This window comes from Myxocyprinus asiaticus, chromosome 40 (genome assembly GCF_019703515.2).
Source record: "Myxocyprinus asiaticus isolate MX2 ecotype Aquarium Trade chromosome 40, UBuf_Myxa_2, whole genome shotgun sequence".
NCBI classification, from domain to species: domain Eukaryota; kingdom Metazoa; phylum Chordata; class Actinopteri; order Cypriniformes; family Catostomidae; genus Myxocyprinus; species Myxocyprinus asiaticus.
Genome location: NC_059383.1, coordinates 27018990 through 27046781, shown reverse-complemented (window position 1 = coordinate 27046781; position 27792 = coordinate 27018990). Strand labels below are relative to the sequence as shown.

The 27792-nt window shown below is 38.7% G+C and overlaps 2 protein-coding genes across 3 annotated transcripts; both read left to right on the top strand.

The window, feature by feature from the left end:
• Positions 1-2172: 2172 nt before the first annotated feature.
• Positions 2173-20316, top strand: LOC127430637 (sphingomyelin phosphodiesterase 4-like). Of its 2 annotated transcripts, XM_051680533.1 has the most exons (20): positions 2173-2282; positions 2656-2743; positions 2828-2914; positions 4685-4821; positions 5637-5712; positions 5798-5894; positions 8374-8426; positions 8569-8720; positions 8841-8973; positions 9218-9289; positions 14647-14736; positions 16780-16928; positions 17122-17212; positions 17391-17491; positions 17607-17770; positions 17987-18192; positions 18575-18802; positions 18958-19089; positions 19188-19316; positions 19545-20316. In XM_051680533.1, the coding sequence occupies exons 2-20, from the start codon at positions 2705-2707 to the stop codon at positions 19866-19868; spliced, it is 2460 nt and encodes an 819-aa protein (XP_051536493.1). In that variant the 5' UTR covers positions 2173-2282; positions 2656-2704; the 3' UTR covers positions 19869-20316. The 2 variants fall into 2 exon arrangements, with proteins under 2 accessions (XP_051536493.1, XP_051536494.1); XM_051680534.1 differs by lacking the exon at positions 14647-14736 and having other exon boundaries at positions 19545-20315.
• Positions 20317-20515: 199 nt separating this feature from the next.
• On the top strand, positions 20516-27778 carry LOC127430640 (coiled-coil domain-containing protein 74B-like). The gene is given in 6 exon segments (XM_051680547.1): positions 20516-21808; positions 23625-23672; positions 23777-23894; positions 26161-26377; positions 26993-27093; positions 27635-27778. Coding segments are annotated over 6 exon segments (792 nt in total). The 5' UTR covers positions 20516-21636; the 3' UTR covers positions 27771-27778.
• The last annotated feature ends 14 nt before the right edge of the window (positions 27779-27792 follow it).

Sequence of the window (27792 nt, the reverse complement as noted above, 5' to 3'; positions counted from 1 at the left end):
AATCCGCACTTAACCCCACACAAATAGAACACTACAGACCAGTCTCTCTCATCCCATTCATGGCAAAAACACTTGAAAGGGCAGTTTTCAATCAAATCTCTGCCTATCTCTCACAGAACAAGCTGCTGGATGACAATCATTCAGGCTTCAAAAGTGGACACTCTACTGAGACTGCCCTGCTGTCTGTCACTGAGTCGCTGAGACAGGCGAAAGCTGAATCGAGATCATCCATCCTGATTCTGCTGGACCTTTCTGCAGCTTTTGACAATCAACCATCAGATCTTACTCTCTACCCTCTCCGCGCTGGGCATCACAGGAACTGTGCTTGACTGGTTTAACTCAGGTAGGTCCTTCAAGGTAGCCTGGAGAAGTGAGGTATCCAAGCCACATCAGCTACTTACTGGGGTACCTCAGGGATCAGTGTTTGGGCCACTTCTCTTCTCTATATACACAACATCACTGGGACCCATCATTCAGGCACATGGTTTCTCTTACCACTGCTACGTTGATGACACACAACTCTACTTGTCTTTCCAGCCCAATGACACCACAGTAACTGATTGAATTTCAGCCTGCCTGGCAGACATCGGCCTGGATGAAGGAACACCACCTGCAATTCAACCCAGCCAAGACTGAACTTCTCTTTCCAGCCAACCCTGCTGTTGAACACAACATTACTGTGCAGCTGGGTGCAACTACAGTAACGCCTTGTAAAACGGTCAGAAATCTAGGGGTAACCATCGACAACAGACTAAATTTCACAGACCACATCTCATTGACCGCAAGATCATGTAGATTTACACTCTACAATATCTGGAAGATAAGATCCTTCCTCTCTCAACATGCCGCACAACTGCTTGTCCAGTCACTTGTCATAACTAGACTGGACTACTGTAATGCTCTCATTGCAGGCCTCCTTGCATGTGCAATTAGACCCCTGCAAATGATCCAGATTGCAGAAGCACGTCTGGTCTTTAATGAACCAAAGAGAGCGTATGTTACACCACTCCTTGTCTCTCTCCATTGGCTGCCAGTTGATGCACGTATCAAATTCAATGCTCTGATGCTGGCATACAGAACAGTCACTGGGTCTGCTCCAGCATACCTAAAATCATTTATGCAGAGCTATGCGCCCACTAGAAGCCTGCAGTCGGCTAAGGAACGTCACCTTGTTGTACCAACAAAAAGAGGCACCAAAACACTTTCCCGGACATTCAGCTTCATCATACCACGATGGTGGAATGACCTTCCCAACTCCATCCGTGAAGATGACTCATTCTCTGTCTTCAAACAACGACTAAAAACACATCTTTTCCATGAGCACTTAACCAGTCATTAATAATAAAAATAAAAATAAAAAAATAAAATAAATTTTTGCACTTTAATCTGTTTTGAATACTATTCTGATGCTAGTGAAACTTTGTAGTATGGCACTTTTCATACCACTGTCTCCTTAAGATGATTCGCTTTTGTTTTCCTCTTTTAAGTCGCTTTGGATAAAAGCGTCTGCCAAATGAATAAATGTAAATGTAAAATTATGTCTTTCCATGTAAAATAATAATTAGCATTCACCGTACTAAATAAAAATTTTGCCATTTAAATAAAAAAAATAAAAAATTAACAAACATTAACAAACATACAGTCAAAAAAGGAACGTGTCAAAGATTTTTTCTCATTATTGCAAAAAGTAAAAATGTAATCAATTTCAGTGTATTTTGCAATTAAAGACCCAACAGGGTAGATGGTAGCCTCTGTACAATTTTTAACTGTATTTTCTTTACTTTATTTGTAATGCAGTACTTAAAAGGAAGTAACCATGCACTCTTCCATGTAACATTAGCAAATAAAGAATTACTGTTTTGGAAAACTGTTCCGAACATGTTTGTTATTTTAAAAATTAAAAAAGAATCCAGTGAAGTCAATACCATTTTACATCAATTTGTAGTAGGCTAATAACTGTTGAGAGATTATAACATAGATTACTTTATATAAGTTGAATAAGGCCTGATGGAATAGGTTTAGTAAGCAAATTAAACTCCTAAAAATGTACAGGGAAACTGTGAATGATCATAAATTGTTCATATGTTTGTAAGTTTAAATTTTTATCAAACATATCCATTAGATGAATTAGACTAACGTCATCCTCGGCTCTCAGCCTTTAGATGGCGCTGTTACATTGCTGGGCGGAAATGATAGTATAACTCTTGATTCTTGTTAGATGTAAGCGCGGTCTATTGGAATTTAACAGACGAGAAATTTTATTTTTCCATCTTGCGTGTGAGGTATTGTTACTAAAACTTACTTTTATTTTGTCTTATGTGATTAAGACGCTGACACTGTCGTTAGTTCTTTTGTAGAGCAAACTCAATGTACTGTGCAAGCTGCACAGTTAGCTGACAGTTGAGCTAGCTGGCTAAACTCAAGCCTGCGTATAAACGGAAATATTAGAGAAATATATATTTAATTCCATTAAAATATTGTGTTTACGGAGACAGTGACTTGTAAAGAAGGCATGTGTGACATACATTACTATTCTTTCCTGTTTTCAGTAGCACTTCAGGGAGTCTTAGTTGAACTTTACTTGGTGTGCTACACACAGTTTTTATTGCAGTAAAATGTCATTTTATAAATTGTTCTGGCATTAAATTATTTCAGGTTTGGTGTTGATCTGTGGACTGATCTGCAGTTTGAGAGCATTGTTTTCATGGCTGCGCCTGCTCTACAACAGCCCAGTTACCTTCTGGTAAGAACTTATGTTAAGACTTTACATATTTTATCTGCTAATGCTGATGTGCCTTTTCTAATCTGTATGTCTTTATGACTGCAGGCCAATTTAAAGGCAGACTGGACCAATAAACCTCTTTATCAGAGATGTCACGAGTTGGTCAAAATTATAGATGAGTACCCTGCTAAGGTACATATCTCTGATTTCATGCATGTGAGAATGTTGAAATGCCACTCATGCTCATAATTAACACAGTTGTTATTGAAATATAGTATTTAAAGTCTTACATTGTACATTGTACTTGTAGCCACAGGTATTCCCATAGTCATGGAAAACCTGGTAATATGTGGGGATTTTCATTTCAATACCAGGTAAAAATTAGGGAAATGAATGGAATCTTTAAAAGTCATGGAAATATATACACTCACCGAGTACTTTATTAGCAACACTATGGTCCCAATAAAGTGCCCAACATGGTCTTCTGCTGTTGTAGCCCATCCACCTCAATGTTGGTGTGGTGCATTCTGAGATGCTATTCTGCTCACTACAGTTGTACAGAGCGGTTATCTGAGTTACCGTAGCCTGCATAACCTGTCTGGCCATGCTCCTTTGACCTCTCTCATTTTTTATTTCACTGCCCTTTTCTCCCCAATTTGGAAGGCCCAATTCCCAATGTGCTCTAAGTCCTCGTGGTGGCGTAGAGACTAGCCTCAATCTGGGTGGCGGAGGACGAATCTCAGTTGCCTCTGTGTCTGAGACCGTCAATCCGTGTATCTTATCACATGGCTTGTTGAGCACGTTACAGCGTAGACGTAACACGTGTCGAGGCTTCACGCTATTCTCCGCGGCATCCACACACAACTCGCCACGCGCCCCACCGAGAGCGAGAACCACACATTATAGCGACCACGAGGAGGTTACTCCCAAAGCAGCCGGGCCAACTTGGTTGCTTAGGAGACCTGGCTGGAGTCACTCAGCACGGGTGGTAGTCAGGGTCTTTACTTGCTGAGCCCCCCCTCCCCGTTGACCTCTCTCGTTAACAAGGCGTTTCCATCCACAGAATTGCCGCTCGCTGGATGTTTTTTGCTTTTTGCACCATTCTGAGTAAACTCTAGAGATTGTTGTGTGTGAAAATCCCAGGAGATCAACAGTTAAATAAATAAATAAACCAGCCCATCTGGCACCAACAATCATGCCACGGTCCAAATCACTGAGATCACATTTTTCCCCATTCTGAAGGTTGATGTGAATATTAACTGAAGCTTCCTGACCTGTATCTGCATGATTTTATGCATTTCACTGCTGCCACACGATTGGCTGATTAAATAATCACATGAATAAGTACATGTGTTCCAAATAAAGTGCTCGTGAGTGTATATAAATACACGCAATATGTTTCGCTGTAAATATTTTACTGGCTTGAAATTACTCGTTGTGATTGCAATTTATAAAAAATGATTATTAAAAACCAAACATATCCAGTACTCACAAATGACTGAAAGTCATTAATCAATAGCAGATTTATCCAAAATGTATTTTACACCCATGACAGTCACAGTACAGGAGTTTTTTTGTTAGGTTGGTCAGAGTTGAAGCGTAATCCATTGAGGCAGCTGCACTGTTGCCCATGTATTAAAGATTTAAGGAAGTGTCATCTGCTTGGCACGTGGCATGGTACCAGCTGCTGTCCTGCTGGTGCCACTTTACCCTCTTCTTGACTGAACTCTGTGCTGTCTGAATGGATTATTTTTATTCTGTCCTGAACTTGGCTGTGACGCTGTTTGTGTGGGCTGTATATTTCTACGCTCTTGCTTTATTTGTCCACCAAGTCACTTTTGAATTCCTTGGTTTACATGGATTAGTTAATTTGAGGGTGACATACAGTATGTGCCACCTAAAGGAAGTTATGAAGGAACTAAATTCTGTTGATGTTCATGTCAAATTCAAATGTTTGATTAGGAGCTGCATGCAATCTTTCCCTGGTTGGTGGAGAGTGTGTTCGGAAGCCTGGATGGAATCCTTGCTGGCTGGAATCTTCGATTTTTGCAGGCCCGCTCAACTGAATACAACATCGTCATGGACTTCCTGGATCCAAGGTTGACAGTCCTTTTGTTGTTTAAATGTGTGATATCGTGTGTGTGTTTTATGTGTAGTTTATAGAGCTCTTCCTCCTGTGGTTCGTCATATGGGGGTTCTAGGCTAGCCATAGTGAGTAATGCCAGCTACAGAATTTCCGAATCTGCTTGTTAATTCATTAAACTGCAGAAAAGATAAGAATGCGCACAAAAGGGGGGCCTGGGTAGCTCAGCGAGTATTGACGCTGACTACCACCCCTGGAGTCGAATCCAGGGTGTGCTGAGTGACTCCAGCCAGGTCTCCCAAGCAACCAAATTAGCCCGGTTGCTACGGAGGGTGGAGTCACATGGGGTAACCTCCTCGTGGTCGCGATTAGTGGTTCTCGCTCTCAATGGGGCGCGTGGTAAGTTGTGCGTGGATTGCGGAGAGTAGCATAAGCCTCCACATGCAGAGTCTCCACGGTGTCATGCATGACGAGCCATGTAATAAGATGCGCGTATTGACTGTCTCAGAAACGGAGGCAACTGAGACTTGTCCTCCGCCACTCGGATTGAGGTGAGTAACCCCACCACCACGAGGACCTACTAAGTAGTAGGAATTGGGCATTCCAAATTTGGAGAAAAGGGGATAAAGGAAAGAATGCACGCGTCAAAACAAGGATCTAAACTGTCCATGCATAATTTTAGGGAAAAGAAAAGTTTGTATTGATTGTATTGGCATTGCCCTAGTCATTTGTGTATTATGACCACAGTTCATCAGAGAATGGCTACATCTGATATAAATATGAAAAGTTTCATTGCTCTTTTGTGATTAATTTGAAATGCTTATTCAACAGTGGCCCGATGATGAAATTAGTGTACAAGCTACAAGCTGAGGAGTACAAATATGAGTTTCCAGTCAGTTATCTGCCGGTAAGAACTCTGTAGTTTCAAAAGTTGATTTCCTATTTCAAAATTTCACTGAAATGTATCTTTAATTGTATTCTATCCTTCACAGGGGCCTATAAAGTCATCCATTCAGGCTGGAGTTCTTCCTGATTGTCCTCTGTTTCATAATAAAATTCAGTTCCCCACGTCAGGCCTTCTATTGCTCAGTACGTGTCCATTATATACAGTGCTGTGAAAAAATATTTCTGTTTTTGTGTATAACTCATACTAAATTGTTTCGAAAATTCAAACACAATCTAACATAAAACAAAGGCAATCTGAGTAAACACAAAATATAGTTTTTAAATGATAATGTTATTTATTGAAGCAAAAAAGTTATCCAATACCAACTGGGTATGTGTGATAAAGTATTTGTTACTAAATCCCCATAGTGGGGTTTGGCTGGACTAGACACACACAGGCCTGATTACTGCCAGCCCTGTTCAATCAAATCAGCACCTAAATAGAACTTTTTCAGCAGCATTAATTTGGCTAAAAGGTCTCACCCAGTAGCACACTATGCCAAGGTCGAAAGAAACTCCAGAAATGATAAGGAAAAAGATGATTGAAATATATCAATCTGGGAAGGGTTACAGAGCTATTTCAAAGGCTCTGGGAGTCCAAAGAACCACAGTGAGAGCCATTATCTCCAAATGGAGAAAACTTGGCACTAGTTTTGTCAAAAGTACCGGTACTTTGGTACCAAGTTGGTACTAAAATAAAAAAGATGTAATGATACCAGTGTTTCTGCAGTACCGATAGTACCGAGCACGAACTCTATCCGGTGCCAGCGCGCAGTATGACTGACACACGATAGCATTAAAATGCTCACATGCTTATTTTGAATGCGTGCTCTGTTAATCCTTGTACACTGAAATGGACAATTAATCAAATTAAAATCGTGACATGTCCAAGTGTGATTTATTAAACCGCTGAAGGTTGCAGTCTTGGCGTGGATGAGCTGCGTACTTTAAATAAATTCGACCGCTCGTCCACTAGAAACTCCAAAGACATTGAGAATCATTCATGTTGTATCAGATGACACAGCAGAGCACTTATCCATTGTGAACCACGCAGCACATGTAAAATATATATTCATAAAATTAAATCACAGCATTTGTGCTTTAACCTCAGCTCAACTTTATTTATATAGCATTTAAAACAACAGAGTTGACCAAAGTGCTTCACAGTAATAACATTTAAAACATAACATTTTAAAATGACCACAAATACCAGTAATCTAAAATACAAACACTCCAAATCTGTGTCCTACATTTCATTTGGCAGACTTGAAGGCCAGACGTGAATTAAGTCGCAAACTGTTTATCCGGAAAAGTAAAGCTTTTGGCAAAAAACACACGTCATAATAAAAGCACAATTCAAAATAAAAGCTAGATGCCTGAAATTGAAGAAATTAAATATTACAACTGTATAGTAAAATGTAATATTCACTGTAATAATAACAATAATAATAATAATAATCAAAATATCTCAAGCAGTACAGCTGTTGAATAAGTTTGGCAAAAAAAATGCAGACATGTTGAAAAGTTATATTTTCACTTGTTATAAAGTTTTAAGAATTTATTGATTAGACACCATTTTTATGATGAAATTCAACTTAAATGTTCTGTAAAGTTCTGGCAAATAATTATTATAATAATTATTAAATAATTAAAAATAACTAAAATGGTGTGTTCAGTAGCACATTATCATATTTTTGCTGAGGTATCGGAATTGGTATCGAGAACTGTTTAATTTCACTGATATCGGTACTGACTACTGAAATGTTGGTACCGTGACAACACTACTTCGCACAGTAGTGAGCCTTCCCAGAAGTGGCCAACCTTCCATAATTCCTCCAAAAGCACAGCGACGACTCTTCCAGGAAGTCTCAAAAAAGCCAAGGACAACATCCAAGGAACTGCAGGCCTCACTCGCATCAATAAAGGTCACAGTTCATGACTCCACTATCAGAATGACACTGGCCAAAAATGCCATCCAGAAGAACATTAAGGCTCGTCTGAATTTTGCCAAAACACACCTTGATAATCCTCAAAGCTTTTGGGAGAATGTTCTGTGGACTGATGAGTCAAAAGTGGAACTGTTTGGAAGACGTTACATCTGGTGTAAATCAAACACAGAATTCCACAAAAAGAACATCATACCTACAGTCAAGCATAGTGGTAGTAGTGTGATGGTGTGGGGATGCTTTGCTGCTTCAGGGCCAGGGTGACTTGCAGTATTGAGGGAAACAAGAATTCTGCTCTCTACCAGAAAATCGTAGAGAACGTCCGGTCATCAGTCCGTGAGTTGAAGCTCCAGCACAACTGGATTATGCAGCAAGACAATGATCCAAACCATAGGAGTAACTCCACCTCTGAATTGCTCAAAAGAAGCAGAATTAAAGTTTTGGAGTGGTCTAGTCAAAGTCCTGACTTGAGATGTGGTGGCAGGACCTTAAACGGGCAGTTCATGCTCAAACCCTCCAATGTGGTTATCTCGTTTGAAGGTCTAAAACAATTTAGTATGAAAAATACACAAAAATAGAAGAAACTGTAATAAGTCTCTATTATATAACTTATTACTGTTACAAGACTATTTCATCACTCTATATCTTTCACATAATTATGTTTTTAATCCTCTCAGATCCTTTTGAATATTATATGTTCAACTTTGCCTCCAGTCTCACTGCACCAAAGGTAAGAGCTCATCTGATGTCAAAGGGGAATGTGTTTTTCAAGAACAAATATATCATAGGTGGTATTGGATTTTTCGAACCCCGATTTCAACATTACAGAACTTTATTGGCTCTTTGTTACAAATGTTTAATCATCTTTTCAGAACTACCCCCCAGGGCCACATGGCTGTTGCTCAGACAGTGCATACTTTGTGCTTGTTGACATCTACCTCAAGTACTTCCTCCCTACAGAGGGCAATGTGTCTCCATCACCTTTCTCAGACACCAGGGGCACTGTGGCCTCTCCTGTTCCAAGGTATCATACTGTAATGAAACTGCTTGTATAAATGAAAATTATTTTCTCTGTAATAAGCAATTAATCATAAATAACACTTTTAAATAGGATTTAAAGCAAGTTCATATGCTGCTTTCCCAGGTCTTCTAATGTGCCTTATGTTGGATATGGTAGTCACAGCAGCAGTCTATTGAAGCGTCATATAACCCATCAGCCCTCAGTCAACGCTGACCCTGCTGCTCAGGAGATCTGGAGATCAGAGACGCTTCTACAGGTAGGACAATACAATAGGTCCATGTACAATAAATCAGCTTTTATTAGGTTACTGATGTGTCTAGATTCTTCCTCTCATGTGAGTGAACATGATTTTAAACATTTTTCAAATTTACTCATTTCTTTAGGGGTACAATTTTTATTGAGGAACAAATTACTGAGTGAATCTTTAAAAGTAAAACACATAAGATCAGCTTATTTATTTTCTTTTTGTGTTAACACCCTACTCGTGTGTGCCTCTAAAGGTGTTTGTGGAAATGTGGCTCCATCACTATTCTCTGGAGATGTACCAGAAGCTGCAGTCTCCTCAGGTGAAGGTAAGAGCCTGGCACAGGCCTTCAGAACAACACACTCCCTTCCTCCTCCGCACGGCTGGCTGGCTGAACACCACCACCCTCCAACTCTTCACCCCTGCATTGCATAGGGACTGCTGCACGACACCCACCCTGACTCATGCACTCCCTCTCTTTCTGTGAATGGCATACATGCACAGTGCACTCTGTTTACGGAGTTCCCTTTTGTCTTTCATTTACACAAAATTGTGAATCTTTTTTGAGTTTCTAAGACAATAGCTTTTAATTTTAACTGACCCAATATCAAGCTTTGGACCAAAGGGTGTACACATTCAGAACTCTGGGTTCAATTCACATTGCACATCACCTCTGTCTTTCAAAACATGCACACAACTTATTATCTTGATCTGTTAGTCCGACTTCACAAAAAAACTAAAGCGTTTGCGTGACAATTTAAGATGATTAATTATTGTGACTTGTAGTCAGACTGAAATCAAACTTTCAAAATGCACAATGAATGAATGATATGAGTGATAGTTGACAATCTGAGGCAAAATAAGGTTACGAATGTGGGTGATGGGACAAAGTTGAGTTTATGCAAATGAGCAGTGACGTGGTGACTACCAATCGGAGTGAAGACAGTAGAGCTCACATAATCAGCCTCCTGATACAGTTAGATATTGCAGTCTGTTAGGAGCGCCTACTTGCTTCCAACAGTACTGCGACTTGCAGACCTCCAGCAATGAATTTTTGCTGGGATTGAACACATTTCCATGTATTTGCTACTATGCATTTTGCCAAACATTATTACAAATTTTCTAAACATTTTCAAGACAATAAGAAAATAAAAGAATAGAATATATTCAGATTTTTATGTTTTATCTTTCATGTATCAAAGAGATGATGCAACAAATATAAAACTTCTTACAGAGTAAAATTTAATGTGACGCAGCTGGCTGTCAAACACACATTGAGCAACAAAGAAATATATCCTGCGATAGTAAACTTATGTAGATATGAAATAATCATAAAAATATGATTTATGGAAGTGTTAAAAAAGCGACACTATTTAATATCTCTGGTCTTTAATGAACCCATACACCTTTGGTAATTAAGCAGTTATAAATAAATAATAGTTTGTTTTTTTGCAATTTTGCCATTTTTTGCTACACTATTCGGAAGAGAAGGGTTGAGGAATACTAAAGAGGTGAAAGCATAAAGGCCGATTTATACTTCTGTGTCGTACCTACTGCGGTAATGGCGTACGCTACGCCATAGCCTGACGTGTACCTCTTCAAAAATGTGATTGTGCGTTGCGTCGACGCAGACCACAACAGTTGTGATTGGTCCACTTTAACCAGAGACCACCCCCCAGGATGACGATAAGGATATCTGAGGTAGCGTCGCATTTTATCCAAGTTTATTTGAATATCTATGCATTATATTACATAGTATTTGGACTCTGGACCGTTAAAGCAATTGTCTCAATCGGGAGCATCTGCTGTTTTTTTTTTTATTTTATTTATTTATTTTTTATTCTGTTTGTATTTCATGAAGTTACGAGTGAAACGTGACAAAAGATATCTGTTTTCAGATTATAAACTCTGGAAGCTTTTTTTTTTCTCCGGGCCTTTACTTGATAACTATTTTAAATGTTAGTGAAATAATATGTTTTGTATTCTACTCGCAAACTTTCCGATCGGAACGATGATTTGACCGTATGTTTGACAGTACAGTAAATAATCATATTTCATTAATTATCAAAACGGAATACGTCTAATTTGTCAGCAAATTAAACAGCACCTGGTAAGAGTTGTTATATTGCCTTTATGCATTGTCAAGTCTTTAAAACGACACCCATTTTGTGTTATTTAGGCGAGTAGTTATTAATTTGATTTCTTTTTCATCACTGAACATCAAAAGTAGCCTATGACAAAATACTTAGGCCTATGTATTATTATTTAAGCGACTCAAAGAGCAAGCATACAGTAATTTCCTCATTTTATGCCTGCAAAGGCAACATGTATAATAAATATGTACCTAAATTCCATGTTCACATACTTTGAGCTCATTTTTGATGCTACAGTAATTTAATAAATATTTTTAAATCCAGAAATTACATTGCTTGCATTGCTTTTGTTTATTTACATATAACATATAGTTAACATTTTGGCTGTGTACTAACAGAACGACGCAGAACTATAAATGCAAACCAATGTGTTGGCCACTACACAGAGCCAATGCCGTAGGTTCGACACAGAAGTATAAATCAGCCTTAACTCCAAAAAATGAATGAGCTACAGGGGGTGGAATGAGGTTGCCGCATCAGTAAAGACCCAAGGTATGCATTAAAGGCTTAAGCATGTTGTTGGTAGTTCACATTCTTTTAGTCATCTTGTGCAACCCTCAGAAAGATTGCTGTGGCCCCCTAGTGGTTTGTGGCCCCTGTGGCTGAGAACTACAGTTGTAAAACAAGAATTTCCCTTGTATTGTTTTTTCCTCAAAGACTTACATGTTAAAGGAGGCATAATCAAGCCAAAGATATGATCACTGGAAGTAGCTAGGAAAAAGGGGGAACATACACCTTTTAAATAATGTCTGTTTCATTTGTTGTCAGTTTTTTTGGTCATGTGAGCAAAAGCACAATTAGCACACTGTAACAGTTTGGCATGCGAAGTGGTAGAGCTTTTGCTTCCTTCATGCATGTCTGCAATGCATAACGCAGCCAGATGGCTCTTTGATATTTCTTCTGTCTTTGTTCTTCAGCTGTGGGGTATACAGTTGAAGTCAGAAGTTTACATACACTTAGGTTGAAGTCATTAAAACTAATTTTTTAACCACTCCACAGATTTAATATTAGCTAACTATAGTTTTGGCAAGTCGTTTAGGACATCTACTTTGTGCATGACACAAGCAATTTTTCCAACAATTGTTTACAGACAGATAGTTTCACTTTTAATTGACTTTATCACAATTCCAGTAGGTCCAAAGTTTACATACACTAAGTTAACTGTGCCTTTAAGCAGCTTGGAAAATTCCAGAAAATGATGTCAAGCCTTTAGACAGTTAGCCAATTAGCTTCTGATAGGAGGTGTACTGAATTGGAGGTGTACCTGTGGATGTATTTTAAGGCCTAGCTTCAAACTCAGTGCCTCTTTGCTTGACATCATGGGAAAATCAAAAGAAGTCAGCCAAGACCTCAGAAAAAGAAATTGTGGACCTCCACAAGTCTGGTTCATCCTTGGGAGCAATTTCCAAATGCATGAAGGTATCACATTCATCTGTACAAACAATAGTATGCAAGTATAAACACCATGGGACCTCGCAGCCATCATACCGCTCAGGAAGGAGATGCATTCTGTCACCTAGAGATTAAAGTAATTTGGTGCGAAAAGTGCAAATCAATCCCAGAACAACAGCAAAGGACCTTGTGAAGATGCTGGAGGAAACAGGTAGACAAGTATCTGTGTCCACAGTAAAACAAGCCTTATATAGACATAACCTGAAAGACTTCTAAGCAAGGAAGAAGCCACTGCTAAAAAAGCTAGACTACAGTTTGCAAGTGCACGTGGGGACAAAGATCTTATTTTTTGGAGAAATGTCCTCTGGTCTAATGAAACAAAAATTGAACTGTTTGGCCATAATGACCATCATTATGTTTGGAGGAAAAAGGGTGAGGCTTGCAAGCCAAAGAACACCATTCCAACTGTGAAGCATGGGGGTGGCAGCATCATGTTGTGGGGTGCTTTGCTGCAGGAGGGACTGGTGCACTTCACAAAATAGATGGCATCATGAGGAAAGAAAATTATGTGTATATATTTAAGCAACATCTCAAGACATCAGTCAGAAAGTTAAAGCTCGGTCGCAAATGAGTCTTCCAAATGGACAATGACCCCAAGCGTATCTCCAAAGTTGTGGCAAAATGGCTTAAGGACAACAAAGTTAAGGTATTGGAGTGGCCAACACAAAGCCCTCAATCCGACAGAAAATTTGTGGACAGAACTGAAAAAGTGTGTGTGAGCAAGGAGGCCTACAAACCTGACACAGTTACACCAGTTCTGTCTGGAGGAATTGGCCAAAATTCCAATTTAAAATTAACAATTTAAAGGCAATGCTACCAAATACTAACAAAGTGTATGTAAACATCTGACCCACTGGAAATGTGATGAAATAGAAATAAAAGCTGAAATACATCATTCTCTCTACTATTATTCTGACATTTCACATTCTTAAAATAAAGTAGTGATCTTAACTGACCTAAGACAGGGAATGTTTTCTACGATTAAATGTCAGGAATTGTGAAAAACTGAGTTTAAATGTATTTGGCTAAGGTGTATGTAAACTTCTGACTTCAACTGTATGTAAGCTTTGGGAATCTCTGGCTTATGACTCTATTTCTCTGTCCATGTTACTGCTATTACATTCAGTATATCAGTGCAAATCTCCCTCCAGTCAGCCCAGAGCATTTGCGTGGCACCATTTATTTAATGTACATCTTGTTATTGTGGGGATTGTGAAATGGAAGTCACCAGTTTACTGAGAATTACACTCTAGTGTCGTGATGAAAATCCACCTTGCAATTATAGAATTGCATGTGTATCGACTGAATTTGTTTAGCGAAAATATCAATACTTTGAAGATTAAATTGGTGACTCCTTTATATTTCATTGTTAAGACTTAACGATGCAGTTTCTTTTCTTTCATAAGCTCTTGAAATATTTTGGTTTAATTTGAAAAAACATACAGAGATTGGACAGTACTCCAAAGCCAAAGGTAGTTTATCTACTTTCTTAAACAGACATCTCTCTTTGGAATCAAGGCCAATGTTTTTAATAATATTCCTTGGTTTCCTTGACTTAATTCTCCATACTTGCCAGAAGGGCAAACTATTCCACTAATTACCATACATTTAGTAGTTAGAATCTTCAGTCCCAAAGTTCACAAAGTAGGCAGTAGTAATTCAAAGCTGTTAGACACCCCTTTCTCTTTAATTTTATTTAGATTGGACCCTAACAGTGGCGAAATTTCAACGTGCATATAATTAGATCATCCGAGTCACTCTGTTTTAAATGTCACTTACTCTTAGTAGCATTACAAGAGGTTTGGCTTAGGTTGTGAAAAGGACTACTGCATCATCTTCATGTTCATTGCATTTGTGTCTTTTGTGGTCAATATCGATTTGTCTCTTTCTTTTCTTTTGTACACCCCCATTTCCGTCCTTACTATGTCCAACTATTTTTCTTGGATTGCACTGTCCTTTTTCCTTTCTATTCTCATATTCACTTCCCTGCTCCTTTCCCCTTTTTTCTTCCTTTCTCTCTCCCCACTGTGTTCCTCTTTTCCCCACCCTCCCCTCCACCCATTTTTGATGGGTCCTTCAGCTGGCGTTGTTGCAGTACCGCCTCAGTATGTCCAGCATGCTGTGCCAACCCCCTGCCCCACCAGGCTCTGGGACCCTCCACACATACCAAGTACTTTAACCTTTTCATTACGTTCCACGGGCTTCCTGGAGGTAACCTGAGATTAGATATGGGTTAGACTAGGGGTTGGTTTTAACTAATCTTTTAGGCAAATCTTTTAGGCAAATCTTTAAGTCCGTGTCTCCCAAGGTTGGGAGATTTGGTCTGATTATTATAATGTGTGATTTGAATTAATATGACTTATTATTTGTCTCATGATCTCCTAAAACTGTTAGGTGATATTGTGATGCTGACGGCTTATAAATGTGAGATTTGTTTTTGTGTGTGTGTGTTTGAAGCATGCCTGTTTACACAGTGATTTTAACACATTTTGGTGTTGATTTTTCAAATTTCTCTTTTTTTTTTTAATTAGGCCTATTTTTTTTCTTTTTTGGGGGGTGGCTGTTCTTGTCCTTCAACTATGCAAACACTTCGACACTAAACTGAATATCCAGACCAAATTGCCCAGAAATCTTTTTGTGGCATTGTATTTGTAAACACCAAAGTTGTTTCAAAGAACTTTATTTAAAGCCGCATGTATGATGGCTTCACTTAAAAGCTTTGCACTGTAGATGCTGCATAAGGAGTTTGTTTGCTTCATATATGATAGGATTAGGGCTGGGTAAAAAAAATTTATTTTCCAATTAGTCGTGGTCTGCATTTGAACGATCCTGATGTCAATTCATAAAGTTACAAGATTGATCTTTTACTCCACTCTTGCGGAGTTGTGGTAATGTGGATGTGTGCGTAAACTGTAAAATACATTTCAAAATTCTGTGAAAATGCCCGTCTTGGTGAGATATTAATGTAAATACAGTAATTTATGGCTAAAGAAAACGTAAACAGTGGGACAAAAAGCGGATTTGAATCAATATGTAAATACAGCCTAATAGACCTAACCCTGGCTAGTAGCCTATGATATTATTATTAATCAAATAACAAGAAACTGCTCTTGGCTGGATAAATTTAGTTCCTTTAAAAAGTATTAAAGGAATATTCCGGGTTCAATACAAGTGTGGCTCAATCTACATTATTTGTGACAAATTGATAACCTCAATTTATTTTGACTTGCCTCTTTTTTTTTTTTTTTTTTTTTTTTTTTTTAAGAAAAAAGCAAAAATCTGGGTTGCAGTGAGGCACTTACGATGGAAGTGACTGAGGCCAATCCGTAAATGTTAAAATACTCACTATTTCATAAGTATAGTTACAAGACAAACAATATGCATGTAAACATGATTTTAGAGTGAGACAAACACTTACTAACCTTTTCTGTGTAAAGTTATAACCAATTTTACAACTTCATTGCCATGACAATGTAATGTCAACAAACCCTAAAATGACTGTAAAAATTTCAATTTTAACAACTTTACAGCTCAAATAATACATGAGTTTTAACATAAGAATTAATGTAATTGATTTTATAAAATTATAAGCTTCACATTTCTGCCTTTTAAATCCTCCAAAAATTGGCCCCATTCACTTCCATTGTAAGTGCCCCGCTGTATCCTCGATTTTTGCTTTTTTTTTTTAAAGAAAAGATGGGACAAGTCTAAATTTATTTTTGTGGTAATCAACATTATGCCACAAATGCTGCTGACTGAGCTTAACCCGGAATATTCCTTTAACAGTATTATAATCATAGAATGAAGATCAGCTATTTAAGTAGTTTGTTGCATTTCATTCATTTTTCAATATCTAAAGGTTTACTTAAATACTTAATCTTTTTGAATAATTGTTTTTATTTGTTCTATTGCTTGTAATTTGTTTCTTTGTTCTTATTTTATTACTGTTTATTACTGATTGTTTACTTGTCTTAATTATGTGAGAAATTAAAATAGTTTACTCATATTAGTTAGTATTTTGTTGTATCAGTAATTGGTATCGAGAATCATCATATTGCTTTCATATGTAAACAAAATGGACATTATAACTGAAATATACCCAAATTTATCAGAATCGAATCGGGTAATCTGTATCGATACCCAGCCCTAACTGCTATTAAATAATCCAGAGCACTGTCTGACTTTGTTGTTGTGTGTTGGGACAATATTTCAGGAGCCCTACATGCCTTCGGAAGAGCACGTCCTTGTTGTCCGTCTCCTGGTCAAGCATCTACACACCTTCTCCAGCAGCCTGAAGCAGGAGCCAATCTCCTCCTCGCCCTCCACCCACTCCCACAGCAGTCCCCTGGAGGAGCTCAAATGGTGGGTTTTTACAGCCTGAAAGCATCTGTCAACTTATCCAGCAGATCACACTATATTGCTAAAACACGTCTGTAAATCTAAGGTGGCAAGTCGTAAAGAGATGCGTTCTACCCGATCAGGCCCCGGTGGCTTGATTGAGCTGTCTTCTGTTTTACTGCTCTGTCAATATGGCTTCACTCTCTGTCTCCCACAGTGTGGTGGTGCAGAGGTTTGTCCAGCAGAAGCTGTATGTCTTCTTACAACACTGCTTCGGTCACTGGCCTTTGGACACCTCTTTCAGAGCGGTAAATGTCTTTGAATGTTAGTGGGGCTCTTCAGTGCGCACAGTGACTTTTGCATTCTACATTACTTAACGTTTTTTTGGAGCAATTAATTATAAAAGCTCTCAAGTAAAAAAATGATGGTAAAGAATGTAATCTTATTAATTCTAACCCAATGGTTTTGATAAATTTGTCTTTTTAGGTATTAGAGACATGGCTTAGTTACATTCAACCCTGGAGATACACTGGAGAAAAAAACAATCTGCAAGCAGATGGCCAGAACAAAACTGTTCCTGATAAATGGTATTTCACATATTGGGTGTATTAAATCTGTGGTTTCGAGGAGATCATTTAATGTTCTTTGACACTTTGTGACCATCGTAGCAAGATGTACCACAAGGGTTTTTATCATTCACAGGGCATCATTTGTCCAGGAGAATCTGCTTATGTACACCAAGCTTTTCCAGGGCTTTTTGAACCGAGCCATGCGGACAGACTTGGTCAATGCCAAAAATGCCCTGATGGTCTTTAGGGTAGCCAAAGTCTTTGTTCAACCAAACCTAGCAGAGATGATCCAGAAAGGTATGTGAGAAAAGCTGTCTTGAGTTTTTTAACTGTAAGGGGAGAAATTCATATTATTCTCACAAAAGGTGACCCTATTTTGCATACATCAGGTTCTTTTAAATGGTTATCTTTCAAGGGCTTCTGGGAGAGTAAATATTGTATATCACAATAATCTTGCTAAGACCATGTTTTGGTTAATTAAGAGCAAATGGTTAAAAGGTTTTATGACTCCAGGAGAGCAGCTGTTCTTGGAGCCAGAGCATGCTATCCTGCAACGTCAGAACCGTATCTTCCTAACACCTTCACATGGCGGCAGCTTCCTTTCTTCCCGCCAGCCAATAGGGACAGACGTTGTCTTTAAGGTCAAAAGTCATGTGTACAGCCTTGAGGGGCAGGACTGCCAATACAAGCTGATGTTTGGCCCTGAGCTACGAAATACCGTAAGCTATGATGACTACTTGTGCCACATATGCCTTGAATTGAGGCGAGATGTGCTAACTCTTGGAATTTTTATTGTCGGAAGCATGTGATGAGCTGGGATCAAGGGATAGTTCACCCAAAAATCAAAATTTTCACCCTCATGTTGTTTCAAACCTGGTTGACTTATACCATGAACATATGTCTTTCATGGAACACAAAAGTTGATGTTAGTCAGAATGTTAGCCTCAGTCAGTCACCATTCATTGGATTGCTTGGATAATTTTTTCCATACAATGAAAGTGAAGGGTGATTGAGGCTGTCATTTAGCATTTTTTGGGTGAACTATCCCTTAAAAAAGAGAGAGATAATATAAATGTATTACTTAATTTGTCCAAATTCCAGGTATTAAAGCTGATCCAGATTATTGCCCAAGCCAGACAGACAGGTAAACGAATATCAGATCACTCTACAGAGATGGCTGCAAACAACTCTTTTCTCTCGTGGTTTGGTGTTGGCTCCTCAGATCATAACACCTTTACTGGTGGAGAGATGGATGATATGGGAGAGGGTGTGAAAAAGACTCACGAGTTCCTAGACAAAGCCCTGGAGTACCTCTGTCAAATATTCCGGGTCAGTCTAGATCATTTCTGTTATATAAAGGATGCACATCATATTTGCACTTGTATTTAAATGTACTGTATTGTTGTCCTGAGAAATCCAGTTTATATAAATTAACATATTTAAAAGACCTATTTATCAATAGGACTCAATTTTATGTTGTATAGTTGAATGCAGGACAGCTGTCTCAGCTGATGGCTAATGTGGCATCAGTAGATGATAATGGGGGGTCTAAACAACTTCCAGACTGCATGCCGAGTGAGAATGGCCTTGTGTTAACAGACTTGGGCAGGTTGCAGGTGAGCTTTAGTATGGCGGTCTTCAACATATCCATTTTTCAAATCACAATGATGATATTCTACATGTATAATTTATGTCTTCATCTCATGTTTTGCAGATCATCAATGGTCTTCGCAGGTTTGAAATTGAATATCAAGGAGATCCAGAACTTCAGCCTATAAGGAGCTATGAAAATGCTTTTTTGGTACGACTGCTGTTCCAGATATCATCTTTTATCAATGCAAGGGTAAGCATATTGTTTAAGCCTACAATGTTAGACAAAAATAAGTCAGTAATTAAAATGCATTAGCGACCGAACACATTGAAAAAGTGGCAACACGGCACAACGGTCAACATTTATTTGGCCGTATGCAAAAACATTTTCAGTGTGAACACCCATTTTTTGATCCAGTTGCATGTGGGAGTCATTTCATCCAAATGGACAATTGTATTGTTTGTATTCTGTGTTCAAAAGTTTGGAGACCACATGGAGGCGCTGTGTTCTCGGAAGGACTTCCTGGGCAGTGTAGGAAGACACTATTTGACCAGTTCCTCAGCTGTGGCAGAGCAACGGCGGAGGAGCCCGGTGACGGGTCAGATGAGAGGACATCCACAGCGACCCTGGCTCAGCCTGCGGGTACTGGCCAGCTATCGCACACTCCTCCTGCTTCTCCTGCTCTACATTGTGTTTGCACTACTCTCTTTTGGTGTTTTCTCCAGCACTGGACTCATTCTCATTGTTAGCTTTCTATACGAGCTCATGTTGAATTTCCTCTGTGAAAAACTAAAGACTCAGTAGTTCACTTTGTTTGCTGCCTTTTATTTGCTCTTTTTTTTATGTCAATACAAAACTCCCAGTGTCCTGTTGTTAAAGGTTTTTTTTTTTTTTTAAATGCAAGTGCGATTTGGTACTTTTAAGGACAAAAACAGAACAGGAGCTTGGTATTAAGGGAATACTTTAATTCACAGTATCTGTAGGTATATTTTAAACCATACTAAAGTGGTTAAATTCAGCTTTTTTGACATTGTTCTTTTAAAATTGCATTGCTTTAAGAACAATCCAAAATTTGCACTGCAACTGATTGTATTTCATTAAACAGACATAATGAATGTCTAATGTGTAATTACTGGATTTGCATGATTGGAAATCGACAAACATGGATATCTATCAAATCTCCAGGTAAGGTCAAACTGAGAGTGGATTTAGTGTGTTAAAGGAATAGTTCACCCAAAAAATGAAAATGTATTTCATTTACTCACCCTCATGTCATCCCAGATGTGTACGACTTTCTTTCTGGTCCATACAATGCAAGTGAATGGTGACAAAAATTTTGAATCTCCAAAAAGCACAAAGTCAACATAAAAGTAATCCATATGACTCCAGTGGTTTAATACATGTCTTCAGAAGAGATCCTATTGGTTTTGGGTGAGAACAGACCAGAAAGTAAATCCTTTTTCACTATATACATTGCCATTGTAGTCTCTAGGCACGATTATGATTTCAAGCTTGATTGCACTTCCTAGCGCTTGATGCATACACAGAGCGCTAGATGGTGCTACGAAGTGTAATTAAGCTTGAATGTCAAGATTTAAAGTTAAAAAGGAGTTCCAGAGGGGGTCTGGGTAGCTCAGCAAGTACTGACACTGACTACCACTACTGGAGTCGCAAGTTCGAATACAGGGTGTGTTGAGTGACTCCAGCCAGGTCTCCTAAGCAACCAAATTGGCCCAGCTGCTAGAGAGGGTAGAGTCACTTGGGGTAACCACCTCGTGGTCGCAATTAGTGGTTCTCGCTCTCAATGGGGCGCTGGTAATTTGTGCGTGGATCGCGGAGAGTAGCATGAGTCTCTGTGATGTCATGCACTACGAGCCACATGATAAGATACGTGGATTGACTGTCTTAGAAGCGGGGGCAACTGAGGCTTGTCCTACGCCACCCAGATTGAGGCGAGTAACCGCTCCACTACGGGTACCTACTAAGTAGTGGGAACTGGGCATTCCAAATTGGGGAGAAAAGGGGATAAACACACACACACACATATATATATATATATATATAAATAACGTTACATTTTAGTCTGGGCTCATCTGCAGTCGATTAGATCGCTTTTGAAGACATGGATTAAACCACAAGTCATGTGGAAAACTTTTATGCTGCATTTGTACTTTTTGGAGCTTCAAACTTTTGGTCACCATTCACTAACATTGAATGGGCCAACAGAGCTGAGATATTCTTTTAAAAATATTAATTTGTGTTCTGCAGAAGAAGGAAAGTCACATCTGGTATAGCATGAGGATGAGTAAATGAGAGCATTTTCAATTTTGGGTGAACTATTCCTTTAAATCAGCTCTGCTGTCAAGGAAGTAGTGCAGCTGTTACCATAGCAACCTCTGTAAGGTTAAAAGTAGATGTAGGAAGGTGTACACTGTATTCTGTGATGACAAATAAGCTCGATGCACAGAAATGCTGTTAATAAACGAAAGTCTGTTTTGGCGGAAATGGGATAACGATCTAAACACGTATTATGATGCAAACATAGTGAAACGTCATCAGCTTGAGTGAACAGATGCATGACGTAACGAACAGTTCGTTTGAAGTCTTGGAAGGGAACATGTTTCACAGCGAAAAGGATACGCAAGTCGTCTCGCTGCAGAGGAATATTGACTGATAAAAGCAGCACGGAGAAACGCTGGAGAAGTTACATGACGAAATAGAGCGTTTAAAACGGGAAAATAAAGGTAAATTGATCACCAAAAAAAAGTTCTGATATTTAAAATACACTGTCCATGTAGTTTTCTTATTTGTGTCTTATAATGTACAATACATTTCAGTGGTGGGACAAAAAAATGTGCATTAATTATCAGTTGTGTGATATGGTTTCCTTAGTTATTTTATGCTTTTCTTATGATTTAAGCTTTAGACATTACTTCCAAAAATACTTGTAATTTATGTTTTTTTCCTGAAAAGTTCCTATAATTCCTATGCTGCAATTAAAATCTCTCTGCTTGCAATAATATATGTGTTAATGAGGATGGGGCAACTGTTGACAGGTGTAACAGGTGATACTCTGGTTGCCTGGTGACCGAGAGTTGCTGAATGAGGAAAATGAAAGACTGGCCTATGCAACCTCTGTGGGTGGCATAGTATCAATTTACAGAAGACAAACGTTTTAGTGTTTTGTTTGTGACTGAAAATCATTGTAAAGTGCAAATTAATTACTTATAAACGACCGTGTGAAAGAAATGCATGAGATTATAAATTATATTCTATCCTCTAATACATACTCCAATATCATCATAATTGTGTAATAGCTGTTGGGTTGGGTAATACAACTTTTGATTAAAAAAATAATAATAAATATTATTTGGTGAAATTAACTAAGATTAATAAATGCTGTAAAATGATTGTTCATTGTTAGTTCATGTTAACTTATGTTGTTAAAGGAACAGTTCACCCAAAATGAAAAATTATCTAATCATTTACTCACCCTCATGCCATCCCAGATGTGTATGGCTTTCTTTCTTCTGCTGAACACAATTTAAGATTTTTAGAAGAATATTTCTGCTCTGTAGGTCCATACAATGCAAGTGAATAGGTGCCAAAATGTTGATGCTTAAAATAAATAAATAAATAAAATCACAAAGGCAGCATAAAAGTAATCCATATGACTCCAATGGTTAAATCCATATCTTCAGAAGTGATATGATAGGTGTGGGTGAGAATCAGATCAATATGTAAGTACATTTTTGTAGAAATTATCCTCCCTGCCCAGTATTCATGCAGAATGTGAATTGCCAAAAACACAAGAAGAATGTGAAAGTGAACGTTAAAGTGGAGATTGACTGAGCAGGGAGGAGAATCTATAGTAAAAATTGACTTAAATATTTATCTTTTTCTCACCCACACCTATCAAATAAATTCTGGAGACATTGATTCAATCTCTGGATTCAAATGGAATACTTTTATGCTGACTTGTGTGATTTTTGGAGCTTCAAAATTTTGGCACCATTCAATTGCATTGTATGGAACAAAAGAGCTGATAAATTCTTCAAAAAATTGTAATTTGTGTTCTGAAGAAAAAAAGTCACACTTCTGGGACAGCATAGGGGTGAGGAAATTGTAATTTCTGGGTGAACTATTTCTTTAACAAATGTTAACAAATCAAACCTAATTGTAAAGTGTTGTCATTTTAAAACAAGTGTAGTGGAAGATAATTATTTTTTAAAACTTTAGATAGTCTTCCATATTTCAAACAAATCCTATTGTGACAACGTACCCCATATAGTGTGGCAGCATGCCCCATTAAGGGTATGTTGTCACAAAGGTTCAGTGTGTGTTAAATGAACAGTAGCCTATCTTTTTTTTTTTTCCTAGGCAATAACAGTCTTCAAAAGCTTTTTTGTAGTCAAGACTTCTGTCTATTCAGAAACTGACTTTCAAAAATCAACCCTGAGAAATATTCACTGGGGTTAAAAAATGACAACTAACCCCAATCTCCCCTCATGAATTAAACATCATGATTAAGTTCTCTTTTTTTCAATAAATTGGTTACAGAGTTGCAGTTCAAACTGATCACGGAGCCTCCAACGTCAATCAGTAAAGGTTGTCATAATTCTGTTCTACTTCATCTTTTCTTCATCAAAACTAATTATAGTCCTGTCATTCAAGTGAAGGTTTACTCACAGCATAACCCTGTGACCATGCAGTGTCCAGCCACAGAATCCAGAGGCATAAAACAGAGAGCCACATGTTCCAGACAGATAGAAGGAACTACCTGGAGCAAATACTGGAAAAAACATGTCTACTACAAAGCACAGAACTCAGGTAAGTACAAATATACCTGTGTGTGTGTGTGTGTGTGTTCAGGTTTCAGTATATTTGTGAGTGTCAAATTGAAATACTAATATAGAGAAACTTGTTGAAAATCCACTAGTGAGAACATTTTAGGTGGTCCTCACTAGTAAAAATCATGTTTAGCTTTAAATGATGTGCACAGGTTTCTGTGAGGGTTAGGTTTAGGGGATAGAAAATAGCATTAGCCTGCTATGAAATCAATGGAAGTCTATGAGATGTCCTCATAATGAAACAAACCTCTGTATATATATGGCAACTTTTTTAGGTACACCTGTACATCTACTTATTCATGTGATTATCTAATCAGCCAATCGTGTGGCAGCAGTGTAATGTATAAAATCACACAGATATGGAGCAGGAGCTTCAGTTAATGTTCACATCAACAATCAGAATGGGGAAAAAATGTGATCTCAGTGATTCTGACCATGGCATGATTGTTGGTGCCAGACGTGCTGGTTTGAGTATTTCTGTAACTGCTGATCTCCTGGGATTTTCCAGCGCAACAGTCTCTAGAGTGTGTAGAGAACAGTGCGAAAAACAAAAAACAACCAGTGAGCGCAAGTTCTGTGGGCAAAAATGCCTTGTTGATGAGAGGTCAACGGAGAATGGCCAGACTGGTTCGAGCTGACAGAAAGGCTATGGTAACTCAGATTACCCCTCTGTACAATTGTAGTGAGCAGAATAGCAGCTCAGAATGCACAACATATCAAACCTTGAGGCGGATGGACTACAACAGCAGAAGAACACATTGGGTTCCACTTCTGTCAGCCAAGAACAGAAAACTAAGGCTGCAGTAGGCCTACCATTTGTGTACCTCAGCAGAAATACAGATTTGTCAGACCAGGTGATGTTTTTCCAATCGTCTACTGTCCAGTTTTGGTGAGCCTGTGCCCACTGCAGCTTCAGTTTCCTGTTCTAAGCTGACAGTAGTGGTACCTGGAGGGTCCTTCTGCTGCTGTAGCCCATCTGCCTCAGTGTTCGACGTGTTGTATTTTCAGAAATGCTTTTCTTCATAGCACTGTTGTAGCATGTGGTTATTTAGGTTACTGTCACCTTCCTTTCAGCTTGGACCAGTCTGGCCATTCTCCTCTGACCTCTGTCATTAACAAACTGTTTTCGCCCACAGAACTGCCGCTCGCTAGATGTTTTTTGTTTTTCTCACCATTCTCTTTACACTCTGGAGACTGTTGTGCGTGAAAATCCCCGGAGATCAGCAGTTACAGAAGTACTCAAACCAGCCCATCTGGCACCAACAATCATGCCATTTTCGAAATCACTGAGATCACATTTTTTCCCCATTCTGATGGTTGATATGAACATTAACTGAAGCTCCTGACCCATATCTGCATGACTGTATACATTACACTGCTGCCACATGATTGGCTGATTAGATAGTCACATGAATAAGTAGATGTACAGGTGTACCTAATAAGGTGGCTGGTGAGTAAAAATATACACCGATCAGCCACAACATTAAAACCACCTGCCTAATATTGTGTAGGTCCCCCTTGTGCCACCAAGCAGCACCAACCCGCATCTCAGAATAGCATTCTGAGATGCTTTTCTTCTCACCACAATTGTACAGAGTGGTTATCTGAGTTACCATAGACTTTGTAAGTTCTAACCAGTCTAGCCATTCTCTGATGACCTCTCTGATCAACAAGGCATTTCCATCCACAGAACTGGCGCTCACTGGATGTTTTTTGTTTTTGGCACCATTTGGAGTAAATTCTAGAGACTGTTGCGTGTGAAAATCCCAGGAGATCAGCAGTTACAGAAATACTTAAACCAGCCCGTCTGGCACCAACAATCATGCCATGGTCCAAATCATTGAGATCACATTTTTTCCCCATTCTGATGGTTGATGTGAACAGTAACTGAAGGTCCTGACCCGTATCTGCATGATTTTATGCACTACAGCCACACGATTGGCTGATTAGATAATCGCATGGATGATTGTTGGTGCCTGACTGGCTGGTTTGAGTATTAATGTAACTGCTAATCTCCTGGGATTTTCACACACAACAGTCTCTTGAATTTACTCAGAATGGTGCCAAAAACAATAAAAATAATTGCGGGTTGGCACCGTTTTGGTGGCACAATGGGGACCTACACAATATTAGGCAGGTGTTTTTAATGTTGTGGCTGATCGGTGAATAAATATACAGTATATAAACAGTATATATTAGTATTTTGGCAGCTAGAAATGTAACATTCTCTTAATATCCCCCAACAGTCTTATAAAGTGTAATGAAACCAGATCAAATTCTTCTGGGACGCCCACAGCAGACAGGATAGGTGTTCCTTCAGAAGTCAAATCAGGGTTCATCACTTCTCTAGAGCCTCTAATGATCCAGTGCAGTCCCTCTCTGCCCCCACGACCTCCCACCCTGCAGGAGTGCGAGATCATCATACGTCAGCTGTACAATGCTAATGGCCTGCAGTACCAGGAGGTGAGATTACACAGTACATTTCTAAATATCTAACAATATACAAGAATGCTATTACAACGTACACTCACCGAGAACTTTATTAGGAACACTATGGTCCTGATAAAGTGCCCAACATGGTCTTCTGCTGTTGTAGTCCATCTGCCTCAAGGCTTGATGTGTTGTGCACTCTGAGATGCTATTTTGCTCACTACAATTGTACAGAGGGGTTATCCGAGTTACCGTAGCCTTTGTTAGCTCAAACCAGTCTGGCCATTCTCAGTTGTTCCTGTCCGCAGAACTGCCGGTCACTGGATGTTTTTGGCACCATTCTGAGTAAACTCTAGAGACTGTTGTGCATGAAAATCCCAGGAGATCAGCTGTTACAGGAATACTCAAACCAGCTTGTCTGGCATCAGTAATCATGCCACAGTCAAAATCACTGAGATCACATTTTTTTCCCCCATTCTGATGGTTGATGTGAATATTAACTGCAGCTTCTGACCCATATCTGCATGATTTTATGCATTGCACAGCTGCCACAGGATTGGCTGATTTGATAATCGATAATGATTGACAATGAATAAGCAGGTGCACCTAATAAAGTGCTCAGTGAGTGTATTTTAATTTGCATCTCAGATCCTTCGAGTGAAAGCTGTTCTCCAAGACATTGTTCTCAACAAGAAAATCACTGCAGAGAACTACATTTTGAGCAAGGCTTATCTCACTGATGGTAAAAGGTAATTTATTTTGCTACATTTCCATCTGATGCCTGATAATGTCCCAGTCAAATTTCACCCCAGAATAAATAAAGTATTATATTTTGCATAAAGTCAATAAAGCCTGTACTTGGGACAATTACGTTTTTTTTTTTTTTTGCATTGTGAAATTATATAACAAATACTACCATGTACAAATACCTAATTTAATATTTTTTTCCACATTACAATTTTCATATTTGTCATGAAAATATTGTCACAAGGCAAAAAATGTAAAGGTCCTTTGGCTTCATTTCATTAGACTTTAAAGTGAAATATTGAACGGGATATTTTCTTGACAAGTTTCGTGAGATTCACAAACATAGTCTTAAACAGTTCACCTTTTATTTTTTGGCCAGAACTGAGGATTCAGAGACATTTCCTCAGCTTTCTCTCCAAACACTGCCTAGAGGATTGTAAGCCTTTGCTTTTGAATGGCCGATATATATGTATTATTTTTTTACCAACATGCAACATATCAGTTATGGAGACATCAACCTTTTCTCTGTTACTGTTGGAACAGACCTGTGTCACAGGCGCGTAAAGCCGAAAAGGTGATTCTCCCTGCCCTCAAACAGAGCCTGAACAACAACGTAGCAGAGAGACACTGGAGAACTCAGGCTGTGCAGAGAAGACGTCTAAAGTGGACTTTGCACTGAAGGGCCAGTGTGTATAAATTTG

Excerpts from the sequence above, each read along its gene's own strand:
- LOC127430637 (XM_051680533.1), top strand. The coding sequence starts at position 2,705 with ATGGCTGCGCCTGCTCTACAACAGCCCAGTTACCTTCTG. Across the intron at positions 2,744-2,827 it reads AACAGCCCAGTTACCTTCTG|GCCAATTTAAAGGCAGACTG; the intron begins GTAAGAACTTAT and ends TTATGACTGCAG. Across the intron at positions 18,803-18,957 it reads ACCTCTGTCAAATATTCCGG|TTGAATGCAGGACAGCTGTC; the intron begins GTCAGTCTAGAT and ends TATGTTGTATAG.